Here is a 17,500-nt window from a genome sequence, read left to right on the forward strand (position 1 = left end):
TTACAGAATGCTGTGTGTCCTACAGTAGCGGGTCTCCAGGGTTACAGAATGCTGTGTGTCCTACAGTAGCGGGTCTCCAGGGTTACAGAATGCTGTGTGTCCTACAGTAGCAGGTCTCCAGGGTTACAGAATGCTGTGTGTAGACCCAGAGGTCTGAGCTCAGATCTCAACACCAGTGTTAAATGAGAGAGAGAGTACTCTACCAGTGTTAAATGAGAGAGAGAGAGTACTCTACCAGTGTTAAATGAGAGAGAGTACTCTACCTGTGTTAAATGAGAGAGAACACTCTACCAGTGTTAAATGAGAGAGAATACTCTCTCTTTCTCACCAAGTGAAGATTACTTAATGGCACGTTTGAACCCTTTGGACCCTTGATGGGGTCTAATGACTCAGACTGTTTGCAGAGCCCTGATATGCCAGTGATCCAGGGAACAAGAGGAGAGGGCTGCATCCTCAGCAAAAGACTAACCAACAGCCTGCATCAATTATACTTTTCAACAACACTCCTCCACAGGCCCCTCATTCAGCCTCAGCAGCAGCAGTCAGTCACATCACTCATCCTACTATGACTACTACTGTACAACTCAGTGGGCTGCAGCTCCAAAACACGTGCACAGTAAAAGAAGGGCAGAGGATGCAATACCTTTAAGTACACTTTGGCCTATTTATGATCTAAGAGAGGGGAAGGGAGAGAGAGAGAGAGAGAGAGAGAAAGAGAGAGAGAGAGAGGGAGAGAGAGAGAGAGAGAGAAAGACAGAAATAGCACGCAAGAGAGGAAGACAGAGAAGCATTAAAAGAGAGAGAGAGAGACAGTGTTGAAGATAAAAAGAGAGACCAAGCCACCAGGAGGAAGTTGGGCCAAGGTGTAAAAGGATGTGTTGTTTTTTCTGGCGTCTTTAAATCCCGGCGCCTGTGCTCTCCAGCAACCTGACATGCCAAAACATCTTGAGCAGAAAGGGATCCTTGTGTGTTGAGCTGATGCGGCATCAAGCTCAGAGGTGAGGGAGGGAGGGAGTCTGGGCTGATTAAAAATGGATGGCCTGCCCTCCCTCCACAGTGTGCTTAGTCAGGGACCACTCCTCACCGGACATGGTGTGTGTGTGTGTGTGTGTGTGTGTGTGTGTGTGTGTGTGTGTGTGTGTGTGTGTGTGTGTGTGTGTGTGTGTGTGTGTGTGTGTGTGTGTGTGTGTGTGTGCGTGTGCGTGTGTCAGGGCCAACTCCTAATCGGACACTCACATTACTACATTCTGACTTCACACAACACAGCGTACTTCACACACACACTCACTCACTCACTCACTCACTCACACACCCACACACAGCAGACCCATGCCATGCAAGGGAGCTACAGTAAGGTTCGCCAGTGTTTTCTGTTTTGACGTGAAATCAGAGATGTTTGATGTCGTCTGACGGCTTCATAAAAGCAATTTAGTGTAAAATTCATGAAAAACCAAAGCAGGCAACAAAACAGGCCACTTAGCGCTGGTGAATTATGCATCTTGAGCTGTGGGCTTTCTTCTTCTGCTTCCAAATAAACAAGCACATAGAGAAGCAGTGTTCTCCCCGTCCTACTGAAACTTTACTTCTCTTCATCTCTCTCTCTCTTTCTCTAACTTTCTCTCTCCTTTTGATTTACTTTTATTTTTCCATCTTTCTCCTGCTCCTCTGGGCTCTCTGCAGAGATGTCTTCTCTAGTCTACTGCTTCCTTTCTTGGTTCACCACATTATCTCTCTCTCTCTCTCTATCTCCACCTGCTGTCTTCCTTCTCTCTCTATCACTCACACTGTATCCATTACTTTCTCTTCATCTGTCACTCCCTCTCAATCTCCATGCACTCTCTTCCTCACCGCTACTCTCTCTCTTTCTCAATCTCTCTCTCTCACACACACAGATCACTTTATCTCTTCCTCCTTCAAATCACTCTATCGCTAGTCTCCCCCCTCCAAACACACACACACACACGCACATGCACACACACACACCACCCTCTCCATTACTTTATCTCTCTCTCCTTCAAATCACTTTACCACTTCCCCCTACCCAACACACACACGCACACACATACACACACACACACACACAGACACACACACAAATGTTCCATACCGTCTCCATCACTTATCTCTCTATTTCTCCTTTACATCAATCTACCCCCCCACACACACACACACACAGTCACACATATGCCACACACACACACACAATCACACACACATGCCACACAGTCACACACACACATGCTACCCTCTCTTTATCTCTCTCCTTCACCCTCTGCCTGTCACTCCTTTCATTTCTCTCCATCTGTCTCTGCCTCAACTCTCTCTCTCCACCTCTCCCCCTGCACCTCTTTTCTCTCTCTCTCTCTCCACCTCTCCTCCTGCACCTCTTATTTCTTTCTCTCTCTCTCCACCTCTCCCCCTGCACCTCTTCTCTCTCTCTCTCTCTCTCTCTCTCCACCTCTCCCCCTGAACCTCTTCTTTCTCTCTCTCTCTCTCTATGTCTCCACCTCTCTCCTGTACCTCTTCTCTTCTTTCTCCACCTCTTCCCTGATCCTCATCTCTCTCTCTCTCTTTTTTCTCTCTCTCTCTCTCTCCATTCTTCCTCTCTGAGGTCACCTTTCTGATTGGCTGGTGGAGGCAGGCGAAGGCAGAGTTGTGTGAACAGCTTGAGCAGAGACAAACTCATTTACTCCACACTGAGATCATTAGACTGCACGTCAACACACATTAATGCATCGTCTCAGCAGCTGCACACTCCATCTCTTAGAATTAGAATACAAACAAATGGAGTTCACACCAGGGCCACATGGGACGTCTTTTCTTGTCGGCCATCTTTGATCTCTGAACGACAGTAACATCTTACGGTGAACTGTAACTAGACATACACTCATGGCTACTCGACATGGTTGCGGTCCTAAACATTTCCACCTATCCGATTAGTACAGGGATCATGCTCCATTTGTGCTCTCCATCCATGTTTAAAGCAACTCAGTCCAACCGTTCATCTACAGTATGTGGTACAGCCTTATGAATGAGCTGCCAATAAAAGGGGTGTGCATTCACTTTTGGAGCATGAATGTTGTACTTGTTTCTGGTGCCGGTGTGTGTGTGTGTGTACCTATTTCTGGTGCTGGTGTGTGTGTGTGTGTGTGTGTGCGTGTGTGTACCTGTTTCTGGTGCTGGTGTGTGTGTGTGTGTGTGTGTGTGTGTGTGTGTGTGTGTGTGTGTGTGTGTGTGTGTGTGTGTGTGTGTGTGTGTGCGTGTGCGTGCGTGTGTGTACCTGTTTCTGGTGCTGGTAGGGGTCAGGTGAGGGCAGCAGTGGTCCAGGGTCCAAGGCTTCTCCGACCCCTCCGGTGATTTTGGCACTGGGCCTGACATCCCCCTCTCCATCACCCATCTCCACGGCGACACCCAGCTCCGGAATGTTCTCCAGGCGTTCATACTACGAGCCCAAGGATACACAAAAAAAGAATTAAGAGCTTCATCTGCCAGACGCGCCAAGGCTTATTACACACCGCAATTCATCCACACTGACCATTCAGAGCGCATCACAAATGAGCAGGGAGATTTGTCTCTTGGCCACCACACTGCACATTTTTTACTCTTATCAAGATAAAAAAAATTAAACATATAGAATTGTTGGATAATTTATCTTGTTTTAAGAGTGAATGTCTTATTTTAAGTGGTCGGCTTTACACTATAATCTTATTTCTAGCTGTAATTATCTTAATCTTGTCAAGTGAAATGATCTTGGTGCATGGACAGATCATTTCACTTGTTTTGATGTTGTTCTTTTACCTCAGATTTAGTGTCTTTTTATCTTGCTTTTAGACACCCCTTTTTGCAGTGCAGTCACACAATACAGCCACATACTGTATAATACTGTCAGTGTACAAATCATAAGCCTGAGAGTTGGCTGGGCCATTTTCTTCACTGGGGTCACCCTGAACACAGTCCACACTTTATCATTGTCCCTACAGCTACATGTACAGTATGTGGTCACCAGTGACAGTGCTGTTGGTGGACTGTGAAATTGAAAGCTTTGCAACATTTCATTCAGGATATCAAATCAATACTGTTTCATTTATGGGTAATTGGCTGCTGTATGATGGAGTACAGGTGGTTATTGACAGGGGACCTCGGCTCAATACTGTTTAGAAAACAGCTACCATGGAGTACAGCATATGGTGGTCATATGGTGAAGAGACTTTATACTTTGGTTCATACTACTGCTGAACTTTCCTCACGCTTCGCTGACTCAGGACTCATGGCAGTATCTCTTGACCCTGAATCTGGACACTGATTTTGTCTATTTCCAGTATTTTTTTTTTTACTTTTCTAGCCTTTATCAATTATGAAGGAGAGAGCAGATAAGAAGCCAGTGGGACGAAGGGATGGAGAGTGCGGGTGTGTTCAGGATAGGGCCTCAGGCCAGACTCAGATCAGGCCCCTAGTGGACACTATGGCCATATATGGTGTGAGACCCTGCCAATGCAGCTGCTCCAGCTCCTCCATTTTGATAAGACTTTGATGATGAAAGGCTTTTAACGGAGCGCCTGAGGCGTGAAGATAACCCTTAAAGACACTGTCAGAACCTTTCAAGCCGAGGATAGCCCACAGTAACAACCATTTGTACTTACTGTTTAATCAATTTGTAGAGTGAGCCGCTGTGACAAGCCATATTGGCATTTGCTCAACAGACTCAACATTTCATGAGTGGCATTCTGGCTCTGACTACGCTGAGATTACGTAAATCCTGTCTCTTTATGGTCAACCGTGTTGGTTATCACTCTGTACACTGAGTTCTCTATTGCCAGCCATTCTGGCTCTGCATTAGTATAGTTTGCTACTACTGCACACCTGAAAAATCATGTGCTGTTCTGCTTCTGTGTCTGTTGGCACTCACCCACCCTTAATTCTCCATGGTTAGCCATTCTGGCTCTGGCTACCGTGCAGTTTCCTACACCTGTGCCTGCAATCTGTAATCAACTATGTTTGTTCTCACCCATCATCCTCAACTCTCGACAGTTATCCATTCTGGCTCTACCTCCTGTGCAGTTTCTTACATCTGCAACCAGCTATGTTGGCTCTCACTCGTCATCCTCAACTCTCGACAGTTATCCATTCTGGCTCTACCTTCTGTGCAGTTTCTTACATCTGCAACCAGCTATGTTGGCTCTCACTCGTCATCCTCAATTCTCGACAGTTATCCATTCTGGCTCTACCTCCTGTGCAGTTTCTTACATCTGCAACCAGCTATGTTGGCTCTCACTCGTCATCCTCAACTCTCGACAGTTATCCATTCTGGCTCTGCCTCCTGTGCAGCTTCCTACATCTGCAACCAGCTACTGTATGTTGGCTCTCACTCGTCATCCTCAACTCTTGACAGTTATCCATTCTGGCTCTGCCCCTGTGCAGTGTCCTACCCCTGCTATGGGTCATGACTCGAGTAATCGGCCATGTTGGCTCTGACCTCTTCATGGGCGCCCTCCTCTCCGGCCTCCGCCCTGCGGCCGAGCCTCCAGTGGGTGAGGATCCAGCGTAGCTTCATGTAGAGGACGACGGTGTGGTGGCGGAAGAGCCGGACCTCCTGCTGCAACAGCGCCCTCTCCTGGGGCCACGGTGCCTCGTGCGTCTGCAGACCCTGCAGCTCCAGACCACGCCGCGCCTCCTGCTGTAGCCACGCCCACACAGCAACAGACCACGCCCATTCAGGGAGGCCACACATACACACACACACACACACACACACACACACACAAGAATCAGAATAAGAATAGTAACTAGCATTCCGTAATTTCCCAACTATTAGCCGCGGCTTACGTCGATTTCTTCAGCTTTGAGGCTAATTCACAGAGGCAGTAAATATGGTAGGCTATTAATATGGTTTTGTTTCTTTTAACTTGCATAAAACACTGTCTTCCTCCTTATACACAATGCGGCTAACACACAGAAAATGACTGTACTAGATGTTGAAGCCAGTATACATAGCTAACCCGACAGCTAAACCGCTGACTACTCAAATTACTTGGCTTACAAACATAAACTGAGGAATTTGCAACTTCTCATGATCAGACATTTGCTGTCGTTGTTTGTAGACTTACTCTATGCACATGGCTCGCTGGCTAACTCCAGCTACGAGCTGACTAATGGTGTGAGGAGTTCAGTGTTTTCACCCAGACTAGCAACCTGCTTACATTACATTACATTACATTTGGCTGACACTTTTTAGCCAAAGCGACTTACAATATGATACAACATTGTATTTAGTCCTATTGCAAGCGATGTGACAGAAGTGCCGTTTGCCCTATTTAGAGTTTATCTGCCATTAGAATGGCTTTGGAAAAGTTATTTTAAGGGAGAAAAACTCTATAGGGTTGCTTTAAGGATGTGACTGTACCCATCCATGGTAGCCACACCCTCATAGGCAAATCTCATCCACATGAGATAACTTGAACAAAGTTGAACAAAGCTTAAGTGATTACCTGTGTGACTGGTGAATGGAGCATAAGTGATTACCTGAGTGACTTGAGCATAAGTGATTACCTGAGTGACTTGAGCATAAGTGATTACCTGAGTGACTGGTCCCGTCAGGTTCTCACGGTCCTCCTGACCGGGTCTCAAACGGAACTGGAACTCCCGGGCCGGAGATGTGACCTCAGGGGCAGACGGGTCTCGGATCTGGACCACACCACACCACAGCACACAGAACACCATGGATTACTCTCAGAACCTGGCCAAGGTCCAATCGGTAGCACAGAATCACTGGCATTCTCAGAAACCTATCATCACTTTTTAGACTCACTTAGCAGACACCATTGTCCAAAGTGATAAAGTGATACATTCTTATTAGCCCATATCCACTCCACATGCTTGGCGTTTAAAGCTTTCAATAGACATTTCAACCATTCAAAGGGGTTGGGGGGGTTACAGTGAGAGGATGGAGTACATTTTATCACTTATTGCCATGGGTCGGGTGTAAAACCCATGCCATCGGTGATGATAATACGACATCAGTTCTCAACAGTTCTCACTGTTAGGTCAGTGGCAATCCTCTGGTAAGACCAGGGTTGTCTCTAGCAGCTGAGCTGAAAGAGCCTCAGTTGCTAAACTTTCTCACTGCACTCTTAAAAATGTGTGTGTTGAAAACAACACAACTTGTGTTGTTTTCAACACACATCTCTATGTCCAGATAGGGACAACACAGTTTGTGTTGTTTCCAACACATTTGTTTTAAGAGTGTGTACAACAACTGGTAACATTATGGAATACATAGCAAGCAAGTCTATGCAGTGTCCTCTGAGATGAACTGCACTTGCGGTTGATAGAATATAAGGATTTATATAAGGCAGGAATATAAGGAATATAAGGCAGGATTTCTCTGCCCTTTAGAGCAATGAAAGAACCTGCTTGTACTTGACGTGACTCTCAACAACTACAACACATTTCCATGGTGGGAGGGATTCTGTTTCCAACAAAATAATAAATTCTAGAATGCTATCCAGACTGTAGCAAGACTGCAATGGCATTTAGAAGTAGTTTAGTCAGCTGATGACAGCACATTGACCCAAACTGAGCTGCATTGATTTAACCGCATCCTTACAGCAAGAGCTAATAGAGCTTAATAGTGTCATTCATATCAAACTACTGGATGTCTTATTCTGTTTGTTTGCCTGTGCATCTGTCTGTCTGTCTGTCTAGACATTTGACACCGTTAAGAGTGCCAGTCTTCTCTCCGAAACAGCTGTCTGTCACAGCTGTCTTTGTCTTTGTCTTGTCTGAACAGAATTAGGGAACAGATACGACCCCTTGGGGGGCATCTGCACCATACTGCTTTATTGGGCCGTGTAGGATACAGTGTGACTGAATGAGTTCTGTTGTACGGCCATGTAGAATACAGTGTGACTGCATGGTGTCCTGTTGTAAGGGCCATATAGGATACAGTGTGACTGGGTGGTGTCCTGTTGTAAGGGCCATGTAGGATACAGTGTGACTGGGTGGTGTCCTGTTGTAAGGGCCATGTAGGATACAGTGTGACTGGGTGGTGTCCTGTTGTAAGGGCCATGTAGGATACAGTGTGACTGGGAGCACCACTCAGCCTCTCCAAATCAATAGTAATCAAAGTGTCATGCGGGGAAATGTGTTTTCCTGTCAGAGTATTTCCATCCCAGCCTCGCCCATCATCTCTCTCTCTCTCTTCCTGTCAGAACCCTGGCGGTGTGGGGACGCAGAGGAGAACTGACAGCCATGTACGGAACCAGCAGGCGGCAGGCGGTTTCATTTCCTCCCAGGGGTTTCCCCGTTACTTTGTTTCGGCCGATGAAACTTTAATGCAGCTCTTGTTTTTTTTTTCTCAGGGCTCATTTGAATCAGCCCATCGCCCCCCCTCGCATTCTCCCTGGGGGATCTAAGTGTGTGAGGTTTAAACAGAGATACTTCAAATCAAACGAGGAAGGAGCTGAAGTAAGCAAAGGCAGCAGATTGCAGGGCTGTTGCGTGGCATCAGCTTAGGGGCTGAGACTGGGAGGCCTGCATGCATATGCTACACTTGCATGTTACTCCCCAAAACAACCCTGGCCTCATCCTCTCCTTCCCATTATGCTGTGCATATGTTACAGGTGGATCATACCTTAGCTTCAAAGTGAAAAGGAACATTGTAATCCCCACTTCATGTGTCTAGCCTTACACAAAAGAATAATAGTCCTTATGATAGAAGTCTCATATAAGATATTGTTACCATAACAAACATACTTTGGATTAGGGATATGATGTGAATCATATCAATATACATGACACCCACATACTGTTAATTCTATAAGCCCTGAAAAAAGGGCACGGGACACAAAGAGGGACCAAAATGGGTATATTGTAGGAAACGTGTGTTCTTGCAGTGATATCTAGTCTGGCTCTGAGCATTATAGCGGAGATGAAGAGTAACATTTATATATTCACACAGAGACAAACAGGCTAAGAGTCAAACCCAGGACTGTGGTGCAGCTAACATACTGCTCTGCCAGTTCAGGAAGACCTCATTTGACTTTTTCTTCTTGAATGTGGAGAACCTGGATTTTTTTTTTTTTTGGGGGGGGGGGGGGGGGGGGGGCAGGACTTTACCTTATCAATGGCACTTGGGGACACACAGACAGGGAGCAGTCACACAAAACATACACACGTCATGCATTTACAACACGCTGAGAATGTGTATGTGATAACAACTTCCTGAGTGTTGGCTGAGGATGAATGTTCACAAAACACTGGTTGGTAAATGTGCTAAACACAAGACAGATTATATTATGATAAAATTAAAGTTTTTAAAATAAACCGTGGTGATTGTGGGAGTGGATCAAAGTGACAGTGAAATAACTGTAATTATAACAATAATAACAATAAAAAAAAGACTTCAACCCAGAGAATGAAATGAGAATCCGCCCTGCTCAGTTAGCGAGCGCTAGGCTACGTTGCCATCATGATCTTAATCCCCCCTCTCTCTCTCTCTCTCTCTCTCTCTCTCTCTGTTTCTCTCTGATAATCCGTTTGAAATGCTGGTTTACATGTTGTTGACAGCGTTTAAAAATGCTATCTGACACTGCCATGTTGTCTCTTTGTTCAGTCTTCACATAGTATGACAGGCCATTTACAGGAGGATTATTATTGTCGCTCTTGAAGCCATCAACAGCAACAAACCAAAATGGCTGTAGATTCTCCAAATAGCTAGGGAGAAAAAAAAATCACTACCCCCTTTCTCCATCCCCAAACAAAAGCAACACCTAATGGTTTCCTTTCATCATGGTAGTAAAGTAGAGGGCCTCGTCAGCCATCTTATCCCCTCCTCCCTCCCTCCCTCTCATGTTTGCCTTAGTTGGGAGAAGGAGAGAAGAAAGACGCTGCGCTACTGACCTCCGCTCCTCTCACCCCCTGCGGCCTGCCGCCTCTAGCGTGTCCCGGGGTTCCCCTGCGCCTGGCGGAGCCTGGGGTGGCCGCCTCTCTCCAGCACCCCCCCACCAGGCCCAGGCACCACGGGAAGGGGCGCTCCTCACCCTGCCCGGACTGTGAGTGGGGAGGGTGGGGTGGGGGTTGTGGGGGAGTCAGGATGGGGAAGGAGTGGGGTGTTGGGGTGGGAGGTGGTGGATCAAAGGGTGTAGACAAGGTGGAGGGAGTAGGGTGTGATGGTGAGGGGGGGTGGGGGGTTGGGGGAGAGAGATGCATGGTGGGATTGATTGGTGAACTAACTCAAAGGACGCACAAAAGACGAGGAAGGGAGGGAGGGGTGGGTGGCAGTATATACATACACACACGTACAACATACACAAACACACACACGCGCACACACAACAAAAGCACAACCCATACAGAAACCAGGCAACATGAGTAGAACAGAAAAGGCAAAAGAGGAAAAGGCTACTACACACACACATAAGCAAAAGGCAAAATGGCAGATGAAGGAAAGTGTGTGCGAAAGAGGAAGAGACGGACGGATCGCGTGAAGCTAGAGCACAAAGAAAAGGGCAAAGAGGAAGACCAACTTAAAGATGGTGGCATAGGACAAGGACGAGAAAAGAATGAGAACAAGGAGGAACAAAACCATGGGCTGGACCGTCTGGATGGAGGGAGAGACAAACAACAAGAAACGAGGGAGGGAGGGAGGAACACAAAGAGGAGAAAAAGAGAGAGGGAGGGAGGGAAGGGAGGAGAAAAGAATGCAAAACACTGGTTATGAAGCGCATGCAATGAGGGATACATGGGTCAAATTAACCTCCAGCGAGCGCAGCCGCTAATGCTAGCACAGCGGCTAATGCTAGTGCCAACCACACATATCCCCAGTGGCAGCTGACTCATCCCTGAGCCCAGCCCAATTCTGGCCCTCATCTAGGCCAGATCTGGGCCAGGTACATACCAAAGTCAGATGCTACTAAAGGGTTAGTTTTAACTCGCTAACTTAACAAGATAACATAATGAGCTAGCTCAACATGCTAGCCTGACAAGCTTGCTCAACACGTTTTTTTTTTTTTTTTAAATGCATGCCCAAAGAGTCACATTGCCATGCACTTGTTGTATGTATGCGCATACAAAGATACTTCACACTACAATTGAAGTCAGTTGGTGATCAGTTCTCTGACAGATATTGCAATTCACAAGTATTTAATAACTAGACGGGCTGCAGCATTTATGTGGGCAGTGTAGGTTAGCCTTAAACCATCCAAGCGATTGATGAAGCCAAACCATCTCGGCTGAAGACAGGACCAGGAGGAGATAGATTTGTTTATGTTTACAGGAACAAATGCCTCCTGAGCAGACTGTAGCATGTGCTATTCTCTGGCCAGACAGTAGCTATTAGGATTGGAGAGGGCAGCCTTGGCCGAGATAGTTGCTCGAGGGAAGGACTGTCTGCATATGGTGTCGTCTGGCCTGAGCGCAGGATGGTGACTCGTGTTTCCTTCAGGCACTGCTCAGAAGAAGGGCATTGTGGGAGTGGGGAGGAGAAGTTGGGCAGATGGCAGGTTTCCTCAGAGTCACAGTCAGGGCACACTGTGCTCCACACAGAAGCGTCCATTTTCATTAATATCTAATTAATTCAGTGGATGTCTTTGACCAAAGTGACTTGCAAATTTAACAATGGGGACATTTTTAGCTGTGTGCCTGCTAAGGGAATTGCATTCATTACCTGGTCATTCTAAACATTTTGAATGCTCAGTGCCAAGGACAGGCGGCTTAAAAAGTGTGGTTCTAGTAAACAAAGACATGGGGAATTCTTGTGATAAGCCAAATGTCAGTTTATGACTTTCATCTACTGTCAAGGGACAGTGGCAGCCAATAATTTAGCCTGGTGATTCTGGAATTCTAGACTGATTCTAGAATGGCAAACAATCAAGGGATGCCTTTAAAAACACTCATTTAAATGCCATCTGGAACGACAACATGGAGAAACCAGCCACGCTCACTTTGATCATAGATATGACAGCATAGAGGGCAGGACCTGGGGAATGGGCTGACAGCTTTAGGCTAACACATTACTATGTGAAAAGGAAGGGATATCACTCACCACCAAACAGTTGCACAGCACAGAACTACCTAAGCCATACAACCAGGGTAACCACGGACAGGAGAGCCAAGATAGCGGTCGCAGAGCTGGATGTGATGGCCATGATATCATGGACTGTGACTGACTGAGCAGAGAGGGTGACGGACAGACATAACTGAACGAAATGGAGGCGTCCATCTGAGACAGACATAACTGAACAAGATGGAGGCATCCATCTGAGATTAGGGGCAGCCACTTCCTCCCAATGCCATGAACACTCAGGGTGCAGCTAAAGCCATGCAAAGGAATCCGGCCACAGCTACACACACACACACACACATATACACACACACGCACACACACACACACAGTAGCCACCCCCATTTTCCCAACCTCTCCTTCCCCCTACGCACACACACACACACACACACACACACACACACACACACACACACACACACACACACACACACACACACACACACACACACACACACACACACACACACACACCCCTTACCATCCCCAAAAAATCAAACACACAAGCATAGCCTTACACTCACAGAGCAGGCAGCGGAAGCACAGTGTGTGTGAATTTCGGAATGAAGAGGAAGGTGTGTTTATGTGTATGTGAGTGTGTGTGTGTGTGTGTGTGTGTGTGTGTGTGTGCAGGGATGGAGGGAGGCACTGGGGCAGGTAGAGTGGGAGTGGGGTCAGGGCTCTAAGCAAGTGTGGGGCAGGATGGAGGGGTGGGTGGAGGCTCACTGTTGGCGGTGGTGGTAGGGGTGTGGGGGAGGGGGTCAGTGCGGATGCCCAGGGGACAGGGCTGGGCAGCATATCAGAGGGCATGAGAGTCGATGCCACACGCACGCAAGGCCAAGGGCACCCCTCGAGCAAACGTACCTTCATCCCAACTGCCCTCGTCCGCTGTGCCTCCCTCCTCTCTCTCCCCCACTCTCTCTCTCTCTAAAGGAAACATGAGTCGTGCTGATCAAAGGTCACAAGGTCAACAGGTCAGACACCAGACGGAGTGGAGGAAAGTGACAAACCTACAGTAGCCTCCCCGTGAGGTCAGGGCAGGGCAGGGCAGGGCAGGGCAGGGCAGGGCAGGGCAGGACAGGACAGGACAGGTCAGGACCTCCTCAGAGATCTGGGCCCTTTGTAGGCAGACCTGCAGTCTTAAGCCAGAGGTATGTGCGCTCAACTCAGCGTAGAAAATAAGGGTTTGGGGTGCGTAAACAAGGAAACACTGGGTAAAACAAAAAAGTGAACGCACTCTCGAGCTTTAACTCATTTATATTAAATTGAGAGCATGTCACAACATGGACGCGTTTCGGCCTACTGTATGCCGGCTAAGAAGCTGAAAAAAACGAAAACGAAACACGTCCATCTTGTGACAAGATCTCCAGTCTTCTCTGTGCAGCTAGCACAGTATCTCGTGGTGGGTGGATATGAATGGTTTTAAATCAGGGTGCAGGATGAGAAGATAATAAACTGAAAGATTTGTGGATTTGTCATAACGACGTTGAGCAGACTCAGTAAACGGCCACAACCAAATCATGAAGCATGACATGATATAAATGGAACATTATTGAGTTTTTCTGAGTTTTTCCTTCTTTACAGGAGTATACCTTCCATTCTCTTGCACCCTTAATCTGGATATCTCTACAGATATAAAAGAAAGACCTAAATAAAGACCCTAAAGCCCTTGATGCTTACCAGCATACCAGCATACCAGCTCCACACCACATCAGACCCAGGCAAGGTCCACACCTACTGTACCCCTGAGCCATGCCATCAGGGACAACGCACATCTCAATCATCACTACCCTCCTATGGTTTACTCCATTGCCCGCTGTTCAGTGTTACAGTTAACGGACTGAATAATGGCACTGCTATACTATACCAATCTGGACTCTGGATCTACTGGGAAAAAACACCATCCCTCCATATTAACTTGCTCTACCTGTTTGGTTCTCTGTAACTACGGTTGCTTTCAATAAGGGGCATGCTCCTAAACTAACTAATATTTAGCTATTGTCCTGCAAAGTAAAATTGAAAGGTTCAAATAAAGTAAAAAAAAAGAAGCAGAAACGTTCCGATTGGCTGTTCAAGCCTGGTGGGCAGGGACGGACGCGCACGCATCCACAAACAGGAAGCAGTTGCATCAGAAACAGCAAAGAGAGGGAGGAGCTTTAGGCAGACAGCAGGACACTGGCAGAACTGAAAACACCAACGAAGAAGAAGAAGAAGAGGGACAGTAGTGAGGCGTTACCTGGAGGTCAGCGAGCAGGTCCCTGCCCAGGGTGCCGATGGGCGAGTCTCGGGACAGGGAGGTCCCGGTGGACAGGAAGCTGCTGGACTCGGTGAGGTGCGGCAGGGGCGAGAGGTCCGTCTCGCGCTGGCCGTCCCCGAGGCGCTCCACCCTCTCCATGAAGCCCTGCAGCTCGGCCCGGAAGGCCTTCATGCGCGCGCTGACCGCCTCCAGCACGGCCTCGTCCTGCTTGACCTCGCCGGGCACCACCGTCGTGGACTCGCACTCCTCGGAGCTCTCGGACGCCGCCGTGACCACCACGGCCACGCCCTCGTGGATGAGGCCGTCCGTGTCGGCGATGAGGCGGTCCACGCTCCGGCCCAGACGCTCCGCCTCCCGCCTCAGCCCCTCCTCCGCCCGCCGCCTCTGGCCAATCAGGTCGGCCTCCCACGGCTTGAGGCCCAACCCCCCTCCTCCCCCGCCTCCCCCGCCGCTGCTGCTGCCCAGTCCTGAGGTGACCGATCGCTCCACCACCTCCTCCGAGTCGCTCTCTCCGCCCACGGGCCCTTCGCGCTTGGGCTGCAGCAGGAGGGCCTGGCCGACCTCTTCCTCCTCCTCGTCCTCCTCCTCCTCCTCTTCCTCCTCCCGCAGCGTCGTCGCCGTGGTGACGACGGCGGCGTGGGGGGCGTGTCCCTCGCCGGCGGCCGGGCCCAGGTGCGAGGCGAGGTCGTAGCGCTGCGCGTTGGACACGAGCACGCGGTTCTCGTACTGCAGCTTGAGAACCTTCCCCGAGAGCTCGTTGATCTGCAGCCGTGCCGCCTTCAGCTCCTCCTGGAGGGTGGCCACGCCGCCCGCCGCCGCCACGTCCGCCCCCGCCGGCCTCTCGCCCGCCGGGCCCTCCTGGCCCTCCCCGCCGTCGCCGTCGCCCGGCCCGAACTTGAAGCGGCTGAGCTCGGTGGTGAGCTGGCGGTTGTGGTCCTCCATCTCGGCGATGGAGCGCCGCAGCAGCTCCGCCTCCTCCTCCACGAACTGCAGGTGGCGCCGGAGCTCCCCGACCGACTCGTACGGCGACGCCGGCCCGCCTCCCCCTCCTCCGCCTCCGCCGCCCAGCGCCGGCCCGCGCTCGGCCCAGTCGCGCTCGCACTGCGCCCGCAGGTCCTCGTTCTCGGCGCGCAGGCCGCGGCTCTCCACCTCCAGCTCCACCAGCTTGCGGCCCAGGATGTTGGCCTCCTCCTCCACCAGGCGCAGGCGGAGCCGCAGCTCGGCCTCCCGCGTGCTGTGGGGGCCCCCACCTCCTCCGCCGCCGCCCGGGGCCTCGCTGGGGGCCACGGGGCTGTCCATGTCCCCGTAGACACTCTTGTACTTCTGCAGGTCCTGCTCCAGCTCGTCCCGCTCGCGGCCCAGCCGGGCCATCTTCTTACGCATCAGCGCCGACTCCTCCTTGGCAAACTGCAGCTGGCAGCGCAGGTCCGCACTGTCCTCCTGAGAGAGGGAGAGAGAGAGGGAGGGAGGGATGGAGGGAGGGAGAGGGAGTGTGAGACAGAGGGAGAGGTAAAGGGAGAGAGAGAGGGAGGGATGGAGAGGGAGTGTGACACAGAGAGCAAGATAAAGGGAGGGAGAGAGGGAGAGAGAGAGAGATGGAGAGAGAGAAAGGGACCAAGAAGACAGTAGGACAGAGGAGAAAAAAGAGAGGGAAACAGAAAGAGAGAGATAAAGGAGAGGTAGAGAGAGAGAAATGGAGAAAAGAGAGGGGTGGAGAAAGGGATGAAAGACAGAGACAGCAGCAAAGGAAAGGGAAAGAGAGTGATGATGAAAGGATAGATTGACAGGAGGAGGGCAGAGGGTTATTATGTTGTGATTACAAAATTAATCCTGGCTTCTCATTTAGATTTTCATGTAATTGTTTTGCCAATAGAGCATTACTGGATTAAACAGAGAGAGAGAGAGATAGAGAGAGAGATAGACAGAGAGACATAAAAAGGCAGGAAAAGAGAGAGCAAGAGAGAAAGAGAGAGAGAGAGATAAAGGAAGACAGAGAGATACAGTACATACTGTATTAGAGTATGTTTATGTCTGACAACACTAATGTGTATATGAGAATAATAATGCATGCTGGCTGAACAGTTTAACTAAAGGCCAGTATGGATGAAGAAGTAAAATGCTTTACTAATCCCACTGTAGAGAATGCCAGAGAGAGTGAGAGTGAGAGAGGGGGAGAGAGAGAGAGAGAGAGAGAGAGAGAGAGAGAGAGAGAGAGAGAGAGATTCTCTACAGTGGGATTAGTAGTAAAGCATTTTACTACTTCATCCATACTGGCCTTTTGTGGAGCTGTTCAGCCGGCATACATTATTATTCATATGCACATTGGTGTTGTCAAACATAAACATACTCTAATATACTGTATCTCTCTATCCTTTATCTTTCTCTCTTTCTCTCTTGCTCTCTTATTCTCTCTTTTTATGTCTCTGTCTCTCTTTTCCTCTCTCTCTGTTTAAGAGAGCGAGAGAGGGAGAGAGAGACAGAGAAAGAGAGAGAGAAAGACATGGCTGTCCTCGCTTAAAGATGGTGTTGATATTGTACATGCTGTACCAATAGAGAGCGATCTGAGAGATCAAACAGCATGATGTGGACTAGATGTGCTTACTATCCACTGCTCTGTGCTGCCATCGCAGTCAAGGTAGCAGAGCTACAACTGCTGTGCGCTTGATTCCACCTGGGATGTTTTGGTGTATCTTTGAAACACACACGCATGCACACACACACACACACACACTAGGTAGGGCTACACGATTTGGGGAAAATATCTAATGGCGATTATTCTGACAGACATTGAGATAATGATGATTTGGTTCAATTTTCCAAACACACATGCTTGTGCATGTCTCTCTCTCTCTCTCTCTCTCTCTCTGTCTCTGATTGTGCCATAATTCACTGAACACTGTAAAGAAGCACAGATGGAATGTAGGGCTCTCAGAGATCAATCAGTCTTGGTGTTTAATGCCAATGACTGGCCGACAGACATGCCTCAGCTCAGCTGCAGACCTTCAAAAGCGTCCTTAGGACAGAAACAGCAACACAATATTGATTTATTGACCATTTCGGAGTGTAGGTTTCCCAACTTGCACACCCAAATGTGCAAAAATCGACAAAATAATGTGTGCGCACACACGTGCGTGCACACACACACACACACACACACACACCACACAAATGCACACGCGCACACA

At 48.9% G+C, this 17,500-nt stretch overlaps 2 protein-coding genes across 2 annotated transcripts in view; both read right to left on the reverse strand.

Moving 5' to 3' along the window:
- Positions 1 to 17,500, reverse strand: part of rab12 (RAB12, member RAS oncogene family) — a 203,909-nt gene that overhangs the window by 141,884 nt on the left and 44,525 nt on the right. The window lies entirely within an intron of this gene.
- Positions 1 to 17,500, reverse strand: part of LOC134098163 (microtubule cross-linking factor 1) — a 57,444-nt gene that overhangs the window by 12,915 nt on the left and 27,029 nt on the right. The window contains exons 5-9 of the mRNA XM_062551141.1: positions 14,295 to 15,755; positions 9,898 to 10,047; positions 6,574 to 6,681; positions 5,474 to 5,674; positions 3,281 to 3,442 (exon numbers count right to left, since the gene is read on the reverse strand). Of these exons, the coding sequence (XP_062407125.1) occupies positions 3,281 to 3,442; positions 5,474 to 5,674; positions 6,574 to 6,681; positions 9,898 to 10,047; positions 14,295 to 15,755 (2,082 nt within the window). The remainder of the gene's footprint in view (positions 1 to 3,280; positions 3,443 to 5,473; positions 5,675 to 6,573; positions 6,682 to 9,897; positions 10,048 to 14,294; positions 15,756 to 17,500) is intronic.

Source organism: Sardina pilchardus, chromosome 2, assembly GCF_963854185.1.
Source record: "Sardina pilchardus chromosome 2, fSarPil1.1, whole genome shotgun sequence".
NCBI lineage: Eukaryota > Metazoa > Chordata > Actinopteri > Clupeiformes > Clupeidae > Sardina > Sardina pilchardus.